This window comes from Abramis brama (assembly GCF_963993115.1).
Source record: "Abramis brama genome assembly, chromosome: 24".
In the NCBI taxonomy this organism is placed as follows: domain Eukaryota; kingdom Metazoa; phylum Chordata; class Actinopteri; order Cypriniformes; family Leuciscidae; genus Abramis; species Abramis brama.
This window is the reverse complement of record NC_139986.1, coordinates 15,902,058-15,919,612: the sequence shown is the minus strand read 5'-3', so window position 1 is coordinate 15,919,612 and position 17,555 is coordinate 15,902,058. Positions and strand designations below refer to the sequence as shown.

At 41.6% G+C, this 17,555-nt stretch overlaps 1 protein-coding gene across 1 annotated transcript in view; it reads left to right on the top strand.

Moving 5' to 3' along the window:
• Positions 1-17,555, top strand: part of cntnap2a (contactin associated protein 2a) — a 401,654-nt gene that overhangs the window by 174,961 nt on the left and 209,138 nt on the right. Inside the window, exon 4 of the mRNA XM_084103264.1 lies at positions 17,072-17,219. Coding sequence (XP_083959390.1) covers positions 17,072-17,219 — 148 coding nt within the window. The remainder of the gene's footprint in view (positions 1-17,071; positions 17,220-17,555) is intronic.

The following is a 17,555-nucleotide window of genomic DNA, read 5'->3' as shown; positions in this document are numbered from 1 at the left end:
ATCATGGAAAAGTTTATTTATTTCCATAATTCCATTCAAAACGTTAAACTTCCATAGATTATAGATTCAGGGCCCACAACTTAAACAATTTCAAGTATTTAGTTGTTTATTTGTACATAATTTGGGCTTCCAGCTCATAAAACCCACGATTTAAAAAAATTAGAATATTAAATGAAATCACACAGTAATTACACAGTGATACCATGGTCATTGAACCAGGTTTTGGTCATTTTGGCAGTGTGGGCAGGTGCAAATCCTGCTGGAAAATGAAGGAAGCATGAAGTGCTCTGAAAATGTCCTGGTAGACGGCTGCGTTGACTCTGGATTTAATAAAGCACAGTGGACCAAAGTCCTCTTTTCTAATGAGAGCAAATTTTGCATCTCATTTGGAAACCAAGGTCCCAGAGTCTGGAGGAAGAATGGAGAGGCACACAATCCAAGATGCTTGAAGTCCAGTGTGAAGTTTCCACAGTCTGTGTTGGTTTGGGGAGCCATGTCATCAGCTGGTGTTGGTCCACTGTGCTGTCCACTCAACGCAGCCGTCTACCAGGACATTTTCAGAGCACTTCATGCTTCCTTCAGCAGACAAGCTTTATGGAGATGCTGACTTCATTTTCCAGCAGGATTTACACCTGCCCACACTGCCAGAATAACCAAAACCTGGTTCAATGACCATGGTATCACTGTGTAATTACTGTGTGATTTCATTTAATATTCTAATTTTTTTAAATCGTGGGTTTTATGAGCTGGAAGCCCAAATTATGTACAAATAAACAACCAAATACTTGAAATCGTTTAAGTTGTGGGCCCTGAATCTATAATCTATGGAAGTTTAACGTTTTGAATGGAATTATGGAAATAAATAAACTTTTCCATGATATTCTAATTTTTTGGAAAGGGTCTGTACTTGAGTTGAATTTTACCATGCAACACTAAAGTCAACATGCAGTTTCTTAAACAGATATGGTTTTTTTAATAGTGCTGAGTGTTGGCTTTTATTTATTATTATTACTAAGGATGCATTGATTTTAGAATTATGTCTGAAATCTATAATCTGATTATTTTTATGTTCACAACAACCAATAAATATCTAATTATTTAAATATTACTTTTTTTAAAGTACTTTATACAAATTTAGACACAATTATCACTAATTGACAAAAAATGTTTAAAAAGTGATATCAATAAATAAAAAAATCCTCAAATATTAGTCAATGGCTGATTTTGTATTATGATTATTTTGTGCATCCCTATTGTATAGCAGTTTTCCAGCTAAATTGTGCTGGTTCTTGTGCCAGAGCTCATTGAGAGCTGAACAATGATGTACTGTATGTGATTATCAGAAGTTGCTGTTGCTACATACTGTAACCTGGGCAAAAATTAACATAATGCATGTTGTTGTTTGATTATGATTCTTTCAAAATTTTTAATCATACACTAATGTTTAAAAGTCTGGGGTTGGTAAGATTTTTTTATGTTTTTGAAATACATCTCTCATGCTAACCTAAGCTGAATTTGAGTAAAAACAGTAAAATTGTGAAATATGATAACAATTTAAAATAACTTATATTTCCATTTTAATATGTTTTAAAATTTAATTAATTCCTGTGATGGCAAAGCTGAATTTTCAGCAGCCATTACTTCATAGTCTTCAGTGTCACATGACCCCCTTAGAAATGATTATGCTGATTTTACATTTCTTTAATATTTTCAATGTTGAAAACATTTGTGCTTAATATTTTTTTGGAAACTGGAGCTATTTGCTTAACCTAGGACTGTGGAAATCGCTCCGGTTACGACTGTAACCTCGGTTCCCTGAAGAGGGAACGAGCGTTGCGTCGAGTTTGACGCTATGGGAACGCTTTGCGTGATGACGTCTTGAAGCACATGTAAAATCAGTCCAATGGTGTAGCGGGACGTCAGAGGCGGGTGACGTCACGTACCAGGAAGCTATAAAAGCCGGCCTGAAGCAGGAAACAACAGCTTAGTAAAGTCTGAAGTCGTGCTGACAGGCATGAAGGAGATATGGCAAGGTGACGCAACGCTCGTTCCCTCTTCAGGGAACCGAGGTTACAGTCGTAACCGGAGCGTTCCCTTTCAAGGGAACTCGCGTTGCGTCGAGTTTGACGCTATGGGAACGTCTATACCAACGCCTCCATAGCTACAAAAGTCTGTCCTGTGTGAAATCATGAAGAGCAGCACTAGGATGACAAAACATGAGACCCTGGAGCAGAGTCTAGATCCAGAGAGTAGAACCTGACGAAAGTGTGCGGTGAGGACCAGCCTGCCGCATCACAGACATCCTGTAGAGAAACTCCTGAAATAAGGGCCTTAGAGGCCGCCATACTCCTTGTAGAGTGTGACCGGACAGCCAAAGGAGAAGGCTGCCCAGCCGCCTCATAAGCAAGTGAGATAGCCTCGACCACCCACTTGCTCATTCTTTGCTTAGACACCGGCCCTCCCTTGTTAGGGGAGCCAAAGCAAACAAACAACTGATCACTTCTGCGCCACAGGGCAGCTCTGTGGACGTAGGCGTCTAACGCCCGAACTGGGCAAAGCAAATTATTAGCCTCCTGGTCCGCATTCTGGAAGGGAGGAGGACAGAAGGCCTGCAGAATAATAGGTCTGGCCACATTAGTGGGGACCTTGGGGACATAACCCGGTCTGGGATGGAGAAAAGCTTTCACCATACCCGGAGCAAACTCTAAGCAGGAAGGAGCAACCGACAATGCTTGAATATCCCCAATTCTCTTAAGAGAAGAAATGGCAAGAAGGAAAATAGCTTTCAAAGTCAGAAACTTTTCCGAAACCTCCTCAATGGGCTCAAAGGGGGCCAGGGACAGGCCTTGTAGAGCAATGGACAAGTCCCATGGCGGCACCCTAGAGCGGACTGCAGGCCTCAGCCTCCAAGTGCCACGAAGGAAACGAGATACCAGAGGGTCCTTCCCCACAGACATTCCACCCAAAGGAATGTGGTAAGCACCTATGGCCGCCACATAAACCTTTAAAGTGGACGGGGTCAGACCTGCAGTGAACCGGTCCTGCAGGAACTCCAGCACTGTACCAATTGGGCAGTGGACTGGGTCCAGCCGACGGTCACTACACCAAGAAGTGAATACTCTCCACTTCAGGGCATAAAGTTTCCTCGTGGAGGGAGCTCTGGACTGTAGAATGGTCTCAACAACCTCAGTTGAGAGACCTGACTCTATGAGCTGGGCCCCCTCAGAGGCCAAGCCCACAGGTTCCACAGTTCTGGGCGGGGGTGAAGTATTGAACCCCCTGCTTGGGACAGAAGGTCCCTCCTGACAGGTAGCTCCAGAGGAGGCCCGTCGAGGAGGGACACAAGGTCGGGAAACCATACTCTGCCCGGCCAGCGCGGGGCTATAAGAAGCAGGCAAACCCGGTCCCTGCGAACCCTCTCCAGAACTCCCGGGAGCAGAGCAACTGGGGGAAAGGCGTACAGACGAAGCCTCGGCCACGCCTGTACCATAGCATCCAGTCCGAGAGGAGCTGGATGCGTGAGGGAGAACCAAAGTGGACAGTGAGACGTCTCTCGAGACGCAAACAGATCCACTTGTGCTTGGCCGTACTCCCTCCATATCAGCTCCACCACCTCGGGGTGGAGCCTCCATTCCCCGGGCCTCGGCCCCTGCCTCGACAGAGTGTCTGCTCCTATATTCTGAACCCCGGGGATGTAGGCTGCTCTGAGTGACAGCAACTTCCCCTGGGACCACAAGAGGATATGGCGTGCCAGATTTGATAATGGGCGCGAGCGCAAACCCCCTTGGTGGTTGATATAGGCGACTACCGACGTGTTGTCCGTATGCACTAACACATGGTGTCCCCTGAGGTCTGTGACAAAGCTCCTCAGAGCCCGGAAGACAGCTAACATCTCTAGGCGATTGATATGCCAGGAACGATGATGGTCTTCCCACAGACCTTGAGCTGAGCGACCCTCCAGGATCGCTCCCCAACCCGTGAGGGAAGCATCCGTCGTTAGCAGTCTGCGACGACAAGAAGCTCCCAACACTGGGCCCTGGGACAGGAACCAAGGTTTCTTCCACATAACCAAGGCACGTAGGCATCGCCGCGTGACCTTGATTGTGCGAAATGGGTTGCCCCTCGGGGAAAACCCCCTGGTCCTGAGCCACCACTGCAGGGGCCTCATGTGCAGCAGTCCAAAAGGTATCACGTTGGAAGCTGCTGCCATGAGACCCAACAGTCTCTGGAACTGTTTGACAGTGAGTAGCTGGCCTAGCTTTACACTTTTCACAGCTGCAAGGATGGACTCTATACGTGGCGGTGACAGGCGCGCCTGCATCGACACTGAGTCCCAAACCACGCCTAGGAAAGTGGTTCTCTGGAGTGGAGAAAGCACACTCTTCTTGGCGTTCAGCCGTAACCCCAGCTCTTTCATGTGGGCGAGAACAACATCTCGATGTTGAACCGCCAACTGATGCGACTGAGCTAAAATCAACCAATCGTCGATGTAGTTCAAGATGCGAATCCCCTGAAGGCGCAGAGGCGCCAGAGCTGCATCCATGCATTTCGTGAAAGTGCGGGGTGATAAAGCTAGGCCGAATGGAAGAACACGATATTGGTATGCTTTGCCCCCGAAAGCAAACCTCAGGAACTTCCAATGACAAGGACGGATGGAAACATGGAAATATGCGTCCTTGAGATCTATCGTGACAAACCAGTCCTCGGACCTGATCTGTGGCACGATCTGTCTCAATGTCAACATTTTGAACTTGAGCTGCATGACTGACTCGTTCAGAACTCGAAGATCCAAAATGGGACGCAATCCCCCGTCCTTTTTTGGAACTATGAAGTACCGGCTGTAAAACCCGGTTTCCCTGTCGGAGGGAGGTACATATTCTATGGCCCCTTTCTCTAACAGAGTGTTTACTTCCTGTTCCATAACCAGAACCTGCTCGGGGGCCACCACAGTGGGCAGAACCCCCATAAACCGAGGTGGGCGTTTCCCGAACTGAATCAGATACCCTTTTTCCACGGTCTGCAGGACCCAACGAGAAACATTTGACAGTAGCTTCCACGCTGTCAAAGATTCTACTAGAGGTACCAGCCTCTCGAGACTGGTTTCTGGATTTTGTTGTTGTTGAGCAGTCAATTCGACGCCCTGTAACGGCGCACCGGCAGGGAGCGACCGAACAGACTGCTCTAACACCCTCCTCGGAGGGGGCGGGCATCCCGAGGCCACTACGTTTCCGGGTGGTCCTTGAGATATGTGCTCGCCGGAGACCGCTGCGCCCTGTAACACCTGAGGCGGCAGGGTTGGCAGAACGGTCCCCTGAGGGTACCGAAGAGAGACGGGCACCGTAAAAAGAGGTGTTAACCGCTCTGCTTCGGGGGGGACTACCCTCATTAATCCTGAGCCCTCGGACGTCAGGATTTTTTCCCAGCAGCCTTCTTGGCGGTAATAACGGTCCGCAGATCCGTTCTACCCCTCGAAGACTGCTGGGTTTGAGCGCGCCCTCCGTGTCCCCGAGATTTTTGTGGGGGAGCACGAGAGGACACACTCTGTTTTTGAGTGGCACGGTGTTCAGCGCTCTTTTTAGAGGAGTGAGGCTGCTCCCGCTCAGCAGCCTCATAGAATGAACGGCGGGGGAGAAGCTTTTGCAATGCAGCTGCCTGTTTAGCAGCTTCCTGAGATTTAGCTACCGCACTGTTTACTGCATCACCAAATAAACCAACAGTGGAAACCGGAGCATCTAAGAGAACGTGCTTTTCTTTCTCTTTTATATCGCTCAGATTGAGCCACAGATGCCTCTCAGTGGCCACCAGGGCTGCCATAGACCGCCCGATTGATTTAGCGGTCTCCTTGGTGGCCCTGAGAGACAGATCTGTGGCTCTGCGAAGTTCAGCCACTGTGTCAGGACCAATTCCCCCGCCCTCCTCTAAATCCCCCAATAATTCTGCCTGATAGGCTTGCATAATAGACATCGTATGCAGACACGCTGCAGCTTGACCAGCGGCTGCATACGATTTATGAACCAGAGATGATGTGTATTTTACTGGCTTAGAGGGAAGTGAAGGAGCTTTCAGGGAAGATGCCGTTGCTGGAGAGAGATAGCTCGCAAGCGTCTCCTCCACCTTCGGCATCTCCCCATAACCATATTCTTTATATTTATGAATGGAAGAATAGTGGGATGTTTGTGGTGCATACACTCTGTATGAAACCGGTTTTCCCCACGATCTCGACACCTCGGTGTGGAGATCGGGAAAAAACGGAAGGCTTCTTCGCTGAGGCTGTGTACGAGATGGCAGGAAGCGTTCGTCGAGCTTGCTTTTCGAACGAACGTCCTGCCTATCCTCTGGCCACTCAATAGATAATCTGTGAACTGCTCTAGTGACAACATCGAGCAATTCCTCAAAAGCGTGAGACTGAGGTGGCGAATCCTCAGACTCAGCTTCAATACTAACAACGTCCAGCTCCTCAGAGCTGGACAATTGCAGTACTGGTGCCTCCACCGGGGGGGAAGAAACCGCAGCGCGTGCTTCCACACCCTGATGAGAGGCACTGGATCTATCAGAAGGATGCTGAGATAAGGCAGAGCCCGTCTCAACATCCACTGACAGATCCATCTGCGAACCCCAGGTCTGAGATCGACGCCGTGCCTCGGCAGCGGCGGGACCAAAGCCCTGGGGAACGTGGTCGGGATTGAACCGAGCCAAGCGGGATCGGAGCGTACGCAAAGGAAGCGCACAGCAATGCTCACAGTCACCACCCTCGAGTGCTGACTGGGCATGCTCCTCTCCCAAACAAACAACACAAAGAGTGTGTGTGTCACCTCCCGTTAAATAACGCGGGCAGGGATGGACACACACTCTAAACTGCTGCTTGCTCGCCATACTGAATAATATATATATATCAGACAACACCAAATAAGACAGACAGATTTCAACACAGAGCGCTACTGAAGACTCAGAAAGCTGTTGTTTCCTGCTTCAGGCCGGCTTTTATAGCTTCCTGGTACGTGACGTCACCCGCCTCTGACGTCCCGCTACACCATTGGACTGATTTTACATGTGCTTCAAGACGTCATCACGCAAAGCGTTCCCATAGCGTCAAACTCGACGCAACGCGAGTTCCCTTGAAAGGGAACTGGCTCTGCATCAGTTTCTATCATCCCATCGTTCGAAAAAGGGGGAGGCTACAGTATTTTAAGATCACAAAATAATTGTACACTTTTAAGCCCTCTCATTTTAAATAGCCTTTTAAGAGGAAGGGATAGGGGGAAATGCTAAGAACAGTGTGTTTTTTTCATTGAAGAGTTGACAGAACCTCACCCTCAAATGGAAGGTGCTGAGCACGCAAAGTCTCACTCAAACACCATGCGATTTATTCCCGTTGATTGATCATGATTCGAAAAAAGAGGATAGGTTTCCCCATTCAGGTTTGAGCTGGAACACTCAGGTGACATGACAGATGTCACGCACAGTATATTCTCAGTGAAAGCTACAAGTTAACCTCCACAGAGGCTTGACATTTCCCTGTGTTTTAGCCTCTAGCAGGTACCCCATTGTGTCACGACTTGACTGTGCCGTCTCTCACAGTTTTTAAATGTTACCCACGGAGGTCCATAATACCCAGAGAAAGTTATCCGTTAACATTCCCGCTCATCTCAGTGGCAGTTTCTCTGCTGGTGCTGGAACCCCTGGAAGTATCTGATTTTATCTGATAATGCTGTTGTAGATTTTTTTTTTTTAAAAGCACTTTCTTGTCACTCCTCTGAACGCTTTTCTTTTCTTTCTCTCCTCACCATTTCCTGGACACCAACTCTGAGTGTGACCTGTTTGGGTTTTTTTCCACCACAAGTACCTTTCTGTGAATTGAATTTTGATGGATCCTTTTGGAGGCTCATACATTACTGATACACTTTCTCAGCCCCTGCAGTCAATTCTGTATGAACTCCAAACCGCTGCCTCTTGTTCTGAATAAGCACATGCTGAATTCTTAAATTCTTCTTCCCATGTGGTCCCGCAGCCCTCTATGTGGCATAATGGCAGCAAAACCTCTCCATCAATTAATCTGCTGAAACATGCTTTTAGAAAGCTAATGAAACGAGGCATACTCCTCGCATGGGGTGTAAAAAGCCTATAGTTGTTTTATTCACTGTGAGTTTTTGCCTATTACACGGATCTCATTCTGACTGCTGGGTATTTTCTTGTTTGACGTTCCAAGAGTTTTCACACTATATTCCTGCTCTGTTTAATACGGAGCCCGGGAAGTCACCTGTGGGAGAAAAAAAAACAACGACGGTTTGGCAATCCGTCCGCTCAGTTTATAAACCGTACTCACGAATTCTCAAACTGTTCCCTCGGTTTAACAAATCGTGCCCACGGATTAATAAACCGTACCCACGAGTATCTAATCCGTGCTCTCAGATTTGTAAACCGTGCCTTCAGTTTTTGTGTACCCACAAATTCATAAACCGTGCCCACGCTTTCGTAATCCATTCCCACGGGTTTGTAAACTGGGAACGGATTACGATTCTTTTTTTTACTATGTATTATTATGGAGGTTATCAGTAAAGCAAAAAAGCAAAAAAACTAAAAACTAAACTTTTTTAGTTCAAGTAGCTTGGTATATTAATATTATATCCCTTGATAAAATATGAGGTTATAAGTTGTGAACATAATGGCATCCCATAATACTGGCAATATTTTTACTGTGAATTTCTGGCAACCATTTTTTTTTTACCGTAAATGTAATGGCATATATTTTTTTGTGGTATGATTTGATATATTAGATTTTTTATTTGTTAATTCCATTTGTGTACCTTTTTATCCCATTGTAAAAATACTGTTTTGCTTTATGTACCTTTTTTGTCTACAATGTCTATAAAAAATAGCTGGGAAAATCTGTGAGATTTTTTTCTCACAATTCAGATTTTCTTTTCTTTTACTGGTCTGTTTCATTAAATGTGCATATTCTGCAAAATAGGCTCTGCTTTAAGACTTTACTTTTTTTTGTTACACTTAAACCATTTCAGTGTCATTTTAATAGTCTCAGAATGTAGTAAGTGTTAGCAGAAAATACCCATTGATGGACTTTCATTACCAATTTTCTACCCTGTCCACCATTAGCTCACTCTTGATCTAGACTTTACTTTGCTTACACTGTGAAATGAGGGAGGCTTACATATTCATAAGTCAGTTTTTCCTTTAACTCCACTCTTGAGTGAGTCTCTCATCGCTAAAGTACACCGATTCAGACTGTCACTGAGTTAGCTGGCCCTGTCAGCCCTACACACATCTGCATATGACTGGCATTTTGACTGATTCAGCTGTGCTCTTGGTTTCTGAGAGAAAAGCTCTCACCTCATCTGTCAAGACAACCCCAAGTGGTGAGAAAAGTAAATGCTCTCAGTTGGAAGATAATGGTTTCTTAAATACTGGATCACATTTTTTTTCACTTTGATTCACATGCTTTCACTTTGCTGGCAGAGAGATACATCGCTGGGTGTCCCGTCGATTATGCTGTAAAATGTGGTTGTGATTCCACTTAAAAGCATTCGAATGTCCATAAATAATTTAAGCAAGGATACAATTATGCAGTTGGTTTTAAATGTGTCTGTCTCTGCAATGAATCCTGAATGAGATGCTCATCACTTAGTTGCCTTGACAGTGAAGTAAAATGGTGGTTTTTCAGCATCATACTGACTTGCCACATGATCTTGAAAGCAGTACTTAAAAGAATCTACAGCGAGCAAGCCATGTATGACATGCAAAAAGATGAAGGTATCTGTATATTTTCATGTATATAGACCTATTTACAGTGGGTGGAAAAGTAGTAAATATGGTATCATAAAAACAACACTGTTGTTTTAAACATTAATTATTGGCTTTTATTTGTTATGATTGTATTTATATTTTATATATCAGTGGAGAGCTGTGACTTCTTTATTCGAGTGCTGAGTGCCTCCGAAAGTAGACACAGACCTACTGATGTAACAATGTAATTGAAACAATCTTTATTTGAAGCATCAATTTTCTTTCAAACGGTGCTTTACTGTATTTTGCTCACTATACCGCAGCGTTTATTTTTGAAAAATAAACTTTTATCCCAGTACTTCCAAGTCCAAGTCCTTATTCTAAGTCCTTATTGAGGACTTAGAATTAAGTGATTATCTCTGATCACAGACCTGTCCTGTTTACTCTTCCTGTTTTCTGACATTTTTACAACCCTGTGAAATCTATTCAGTATTTCTGTCAGGACCATTATCGTCAAATACGATTGACAATTAGCATACAGTTTGGATTGGTGGTATGGTTCTGTTCAGGGCAAGAACTCCCTGCGCATCCATGCAGCCTAGCATGGATAAGAGCAGAGAGAGCAGCAATACCCCCCCCTTAGGGTAAATAGAACAGACCCAGCATGAATGTATTGCAGATATCATTAATTAATTTCAATGTACAACATAATTAGAGAATGATTCAGTCTGATTCAGGGGTAATCAGAATGCCAAATCCTGACTGATGAGAGGAGGAGCTGGGGATGGAGGAGGGTAATTAGCTCCTGAGAAATACGATAGCTGTTGATAATACTGAAAGAGCTTATATATGTATACAGTGATAGGCGCCGTATTCCTATAGGTAGACGTGGATCAGCTGAGAGTCAACTGATGCGAGCTTGACTAACGTGACCTGCCAGAATTGACACTACGCTTGATTTTCGTAGGTTTTCATCTACAACTTGTACAGGTTTTCTTACAATTTGCAGGGAGGTTTATAATGTGCCGACTGTTACGTTTTGGTTGAAGCAGAGGAGGAAGCAGGATCCAAGTGCAGTAGTCTTTTATTTAATCAAACTCAAAACTTCACATATACAAACGCAAACTCAGGACTGCGACTCGGGAACAGAACAACCACCATGGTGCAACAATAAGAACTGACAAAGACTGAACTAAACACAGGGCTTAAATACACAGACAGACAAGGTAACAAGGGGGCGTGGCTAATAAGAACCACCTGGGAAGACTAATCAACATAACGGGGAACTGCTAAACATGGGACAAGTCATGGGAACACAGACATGAATCATGACACCGACAGTGTTCTTCAGGACATGGGAGTGGATGAACACCTTCAACTGATACACTTAACCTGTAAAGATGTGTTAGATGCAGTGGCTCCTCTAAAAAGTAAATGCCGTAAAAATAAGTCTGATCCCTGGTTGAATGATGAGAGCCAGTGCTGTAGACAAGCTTGCTGGCAGGCTGAAAGAAAATGGAAAAGGGATCTTCTTCTTCTTCTTCTTCTTCTTCTTCTTCTTCTTCTTCTTCTTCTTCTTCTTCTTCTTCTTCTTCTTCTTCTTCTTCTTCTTCTTCTTCTTCTTCTTCTTCTTCTTCTTCTTCTTCTTCTTCTTCTTCTTCTTCTTCTTCTTCTTCTTCTTCTTCTTCTTCTTCTTCTTCTTCTTGGCGACTTGCAACCATATGGAGCATTATCGCCACCTACTGTATCTTAATTACTTTAACTTAAATCCTTGTGTTCAGTCCAGTTTGTTGTAAAAAAGATGAAATGTGTTTAAGTACCATCTTTCCAGAATTATTTGAGAAAATAGTTGTAATGTCCAATTGAGGGATAATCTTCAAATCTCTTATGACATTTTTAAGGAAACGAACAAAATTTCAGAGAGCTGTAAGATCGGCTAAATATAGATATTTAGATATTTCTCGAAAATTCAAATAATCCGAAAATATTTATTATTATTTGAAGAGTTCAGATGCAAAAGCCTCTAAGTGCCATCTGAAAATTTCTTCTAGAATGGTCATTTTTATCAAGGTCGTATATTTAAGTTCAGTAATTTCACTTAAATGACAATTAATAGGTAATTTTCATTGCCATTTAAGTGAAATTACTGAACTTAAATATACAAGCTTGATAAAAATGATCATTCTAGAAGAAAATTTCAGATGGCACTTAGAGGCTTTTGCATCTGAACTCTTCATTTATACAGTAGTATTGTACAGTAAATCCTTCCACTAAGGTAAATTTAGTATCGTTCCCGACTTTATGTGAGAATTTTCTTGACTATTTTATATCTAAGATTGAAGCAATTAGAGTGAATTTCTCACCAATGACTTATAAATCCACATGTCCTGCTTGGAATACTGCAGTTTTTAATCAATTTGAATTGATTACATTTCAGTGGTTACAAGAAGTGGTAAGTAAAGACATGGTGAAACAGGCTTTTGTGCAGCCTATTTTGAAGAAACCAAATTTGGACCTGACTGTCCTGGCTAACTTCAGACCGGTCGCTCATCTTTCATTTTTATCTAAAATTTTAGAAAACGTGTTTTTTTATCAATTAAATAACTTTCTAGAAGAGCATAAGATCGGCAAAATCTACCAGTCTGGCTTTAGGAAACACCACTCAACTGAGACAGGCCTTGTAAAACCTTTTAATGATTTGTTGCTGACTGTTGATGATGGCAACTCTGTCGTGTTAGTTTTATTAGATTTAACTGCTGCTTTTGACAAAATTGATCACTTAGTGATGCTCTCACGGTTGGAGGACTACTGTATGCGGGGGTTCAGGGAAGGTCCTGAAGTGGTTCAAAACCTATTTGGCTGGTAGAAGCATGGTAGTGAATATTGGGGCCTGTTCCTCTAGATCAGCACCGATCATGTGTGGTGTGCCTCAAGGCTCCATCCTTGCTCCTGTTTTATTCTCTCTCATATGATTCCTTTGGGAAATATTTTCAAGAAATATAATAAATATGCTTTTTAATGCTATGCTGATGATGTACAAGTGTATTTGCTACTATCACATGGAAATGGTTTGGATCCTCTTATGGCCTGTCTTTTAGGTTCGTGCGCGTGCACATGAGGGGGTGTGTGAGGAGTGGAGGAGAGAGAAGCATGAAGAGGGAAATTAGCTAGAGGAGAGAAGTCCTAGACAATGACTAACGTTAGAATTATATTCTCTTGAATTTTGATATGGCCGACACACAACCAAAGAGACGACATTCTGATGAACAAATGCAAAGAAGAGGGAAAAGGTGAAGGAACGCGCAAAGTCCCGAATTTACATCGGAAAAGCCTGTTTCAGGAAGCACAGAAGGGAGGGGGAGGGGACGGGATGAGGAGGAGGGAGGGTCGAGCTAGCCTCCATTTTGTTTGACAATACTTCGAACGTCAACAAGAAGTGACGCCACCCAACATCGCTTAGAGCAACTTTAAGTCAGGATTAGGCCTTAGTTCAATTAGGACTTTTAAGTAGCTTTCATAAATGTGTAATAAATACTTAAATTGTAAATGTAGTATACTATAATAAATTTATGTAGTCTATGAATATACGTGAATATACACGTCCCTATGGAGAAAATGCAATACTATGAACATAGTTTCAGTTATGAGTTTTTTATTTTTTATTTGATTTAGTCTAGTTAGTTTTGTATCAAATACACCAACACATTTTTCCGCTTGGGCAAGCGATTCGCAGACAGTTTTCCCTGCACAGCTTTAGCAGATTTAGGCAGGTGGAGCTGGGGAAGATGAAGGGTTTCAGAGGAACTCTGATAGCGAGCTGCAGGACTGGCTTACAGCAAACAATGAACCAGACTATTTAAATGTTTAGCAAGTAATCTCATAGGCTGCAGGATTTGCAGAGGCCAATCAGCTTGTGCCATGTGTTATTTATGTGATTGCTAGCAGATTGCATGTAAAGGACCAAGGTATTAGCCTGCACCCTCTAGAGTGGCTTCAGAACAATGACAAATAAAATAGGAAATAGGCAAAAGGCAATAGCCTAATTATTATTATCATTGTCATTGTTATTGGTATTTAATAATTATTTAGTTAATATGTTTATATTTTATATAAAAAAAGTTTTTTTTTTATATTATATTAATAAATATTATAACTACAAAATGTTGTAACTTTTACTACTAAATTATTTAATAAGTGGTGGGGACAGCAGTGCTGTGCAATTTTGCTGAAGTTAATTTATCAGTTGAGACCACAACAAACTCTGCACCTGTGTTAGCATAGTAATTAGCCATTCAAAATGTGATATGAACGTCAAACAGATTAATGCGTTGGATCACAATGTGTGACAGCTGCGTGATTCACTATAATTTTGATTTAGGACCATCTCAGATTGCTTTGGTAATGTACTTAGCTTTAATAGATTGTTCTTATGATTGTCAATAGGAAAGATACCAGAAAATATTTCTCAGTTCCCATACTCTAGGGGTAAAATATTACAAAATCAATTTCTTGATGTAGGCCTAACAAAAGAATGGCTACATAAAACAACACTGAAAACAATTGCAAGACCTGAATGTTTTATTTGGCAGGCATCCACAAATCTGCCAGTATTATACAGCTATATATTAGACTTTCTTAGAAGAAGGATGTTAAACTGGTCAAAACTGCCGCATACATCTTACAATTTCTAGTGAAGAAAAAGATCATCATCGAACATGAACAACCATCAGCATGTTTTATTCTTGTTATGATGGTTGGAGCGCCTGGTCAACCTGCATGTACAGAAAAGTTCTGAACAGTGTCCGTCATTCTCAGAGTGAGAAATGTGCAAAGAGCGGATGGCTGTTTAAAGCTGTTAAAGGAAGAAGAGACCCAGGAGCTTTAACACAAAATAAGTAAAAGCAACTTTAATTATACTATGGGAAACCAGTGAATGTGCCGCTTATGATAGTTACAGCTGGCTTCCTTCCTAAACCCGAACTCTCCACTAATGAAAGACAGCCTCTATCTCCGTCAGGCCTTTGTGCTTTAAGTTGTGAAGGTGCTTGATTAAACAACATGCCAGGCAGCAAAGCTCTCAGGGCGACTTCACATTTGGCTAACTAATTACACACTCGCTGACTGTTTAAGGTCTAAATCTGGAATTAACTGCGACAAAATTGAGTCATTCTGGTTAGGAAGGCAGAATTTTTAGCCTGGTTTGTGCCGGGTGAAGTAATGCAGATTTATGAGGATTAATCCGCTTTTCTAAACACAATGGAAGTAAAAAATAGGTCAGCGGACATAAGATGTTAATTTTGTGTCTGTGAGGCCAAATAAATGTAGTGAGAGCAAAAACAGTTCAGGGAGATTGTTGGAGTTATATTTTATTTTATTTTATTTCTGAGATTTATTTGTAGTTCTAAATATAATATTACAATGTTAGAGAAACACTTCAATGTTATTTTAGAGTCATTTAGGTAGTATTGTAGTTTTTATTCACATTTTTCATTAATTTGCATTTTTATATTTTTTTCTGTTTTCATTTTCATTTTAAAGTTTTAGCAATTCTGTTGTTTTTCTAAAGAACGTTTAACGCTAGATCCAATGAAGACGAAGATGATGATAATAATCCTAACCCTTTCTCTATAGTAAATACATGTAGGTAATTATTATTACTCAGTACTTCACTTAGAATTAATTACACTGTAACACGGACACCTTAAAATAAAGTGTAACCTAGTTAACTATAATAACCCTGAAACTCTTTCAATAAAATCCAAATGTACTGTATTTGTTTAACACTTTTCACAATAAATATGGTTTCAAAATAGCAGTGTTTTTGTGTGTGAAAATTATTCATTTCTAAATGAATGCTTTTTTTATTTATATTTATGAATATTAATATTTTACATTTTGCAATACATTTATAATACACTTTGTAATATTTATAAAAAATACACTATTGTAAAGTTCTCTCAATTGTTCCGTAGCACCCCTAGTGGATGAAAACCCCTGTTCTGTACTATAGCCTACTCATTGTGCCCAGGAGGTCCACCCATAAAACACTGTCACCTGAAACCTCACAACAACTCAGTTTTCTCTCTTTGCAGTGAAAAATGAAGTAAACACTCCCCAGTTGCCCACTACAGAGCACAGTAATCAGCACTTCAAACACTGGACCACCGTATGGAGCCTCCAATATTGACATGTTCAGCATGTTCCTGACAAGAAAGCCCCAGTTGCACAATAAAGTCCATATAATGGTGGTTTCTTTAGTGGAGGGAGGGGGAGGGGGAGGGGGACAAGTACTATAATCCGCATCATTCCAGTTTGGTGGCTTTGAGCTGCTTATCACCCAATCCCACATGGTCTGTATGGCAACTGAAGTTCCCCACCACTCAATGGACCACTCCATCAATTTCTTGCTCTGCGTGACACAAGAAGCTGTGTAGGGTCAACGTGAACCACAGAGCCATGCAACTTGATTCCACCTACATGTCGCCTCGATTTTTATTTTTATTTTTGGTCTGGTGATTACAGCTTCTCAAACTGGACAGGAGAGAGAGTTTCATGAAGATCTCTCAAAACCACACTTGACTATATATGAGACAAATCTGTCCAAACTGTTTCACAGAAGAAATTGCCGGGAGGAAGTGACACTAACAATGTAAATAATAGTAAAATATTCAATGTCTCAATCAATATCGGTTGTGCTAAATATTTACACAAAGGAAGAACAGGAAATTTTATCATAAGAGCTGCAATGTTTGTAATACAAATTGTCTACACAAGTTGAAGTATAAATGAATGAATGAATGAATGAATGAATGAATGAATGAATGAATGAAAGCTCTTTAAAATCATATCAGGGGATCTCTCCTCAACCACCATCAATGTGCAGCATCCACCTGGATGATGCGACGGCTGCCATATTGTGCCAGAACACCCACCACACACCAGCTTATTGGTGGAGAGGAGACAGGGTGATGAAGCCAATTATTATATATATATATATACACTGTATATATATACATATATATATATATATATATATATATACACTGTGTGTATATATATATATATATATATATATATATATATACTGTATATATATATATATATCTATATATATATATATATATATATATACTAATTGGCTTATAGTAGAGAAAAAGAGAACGTTCTTATTATTAACAAATAAACATTTATTTTAAATAGGAGTGATTATTGGAAGTGTCTTTGTTTATGGTTTATGGTTAAGTGTTGCAGTTTTATTTATATTTATATTTTTAGATATAGCTAGGTTTTAAGTTTAAAAAGTGAAGTAACATATGTCGCACCTGTCTTGCAGGCGTTTGCAGGTAACTCCAATACTGAGAGTGTGGTTCGGCATGACCTGCAAAACCCGATTGTGGCCCGTTATTTGCGCATCATTCCTTTAGACTGGAGTGAAGAAGGACGGATCGGCCTCAGGTTCGAGATCTACGGGTGCCCGTACTGTAAGTTGACACTGCACTGTCACATTCCACAGCAGATATCAGCTAAGACAGCATTTCTTTCTTTTTTTTCTTTTTTTTTTTTGATGTAGCCCAATCTTTATTAAAGCAGGAACATTTGCTAAGCTCAGTATAAAATTGACAGTTTTATCTATTAAAAGTTTCTTTTCATACTGAGGAAACGTGGTTCTAAGCTTTTTTGCATCACTGGAGTGATTAATATGCAGTGCAAGATGGCAATATATATTCGGAAAGATCCCGGTACAATTAAAAGAAATTGGCTGACACAACTTTTTTTGAAAGTCAAGGTCAGCTATCCATCCCATACAAATCATTTCC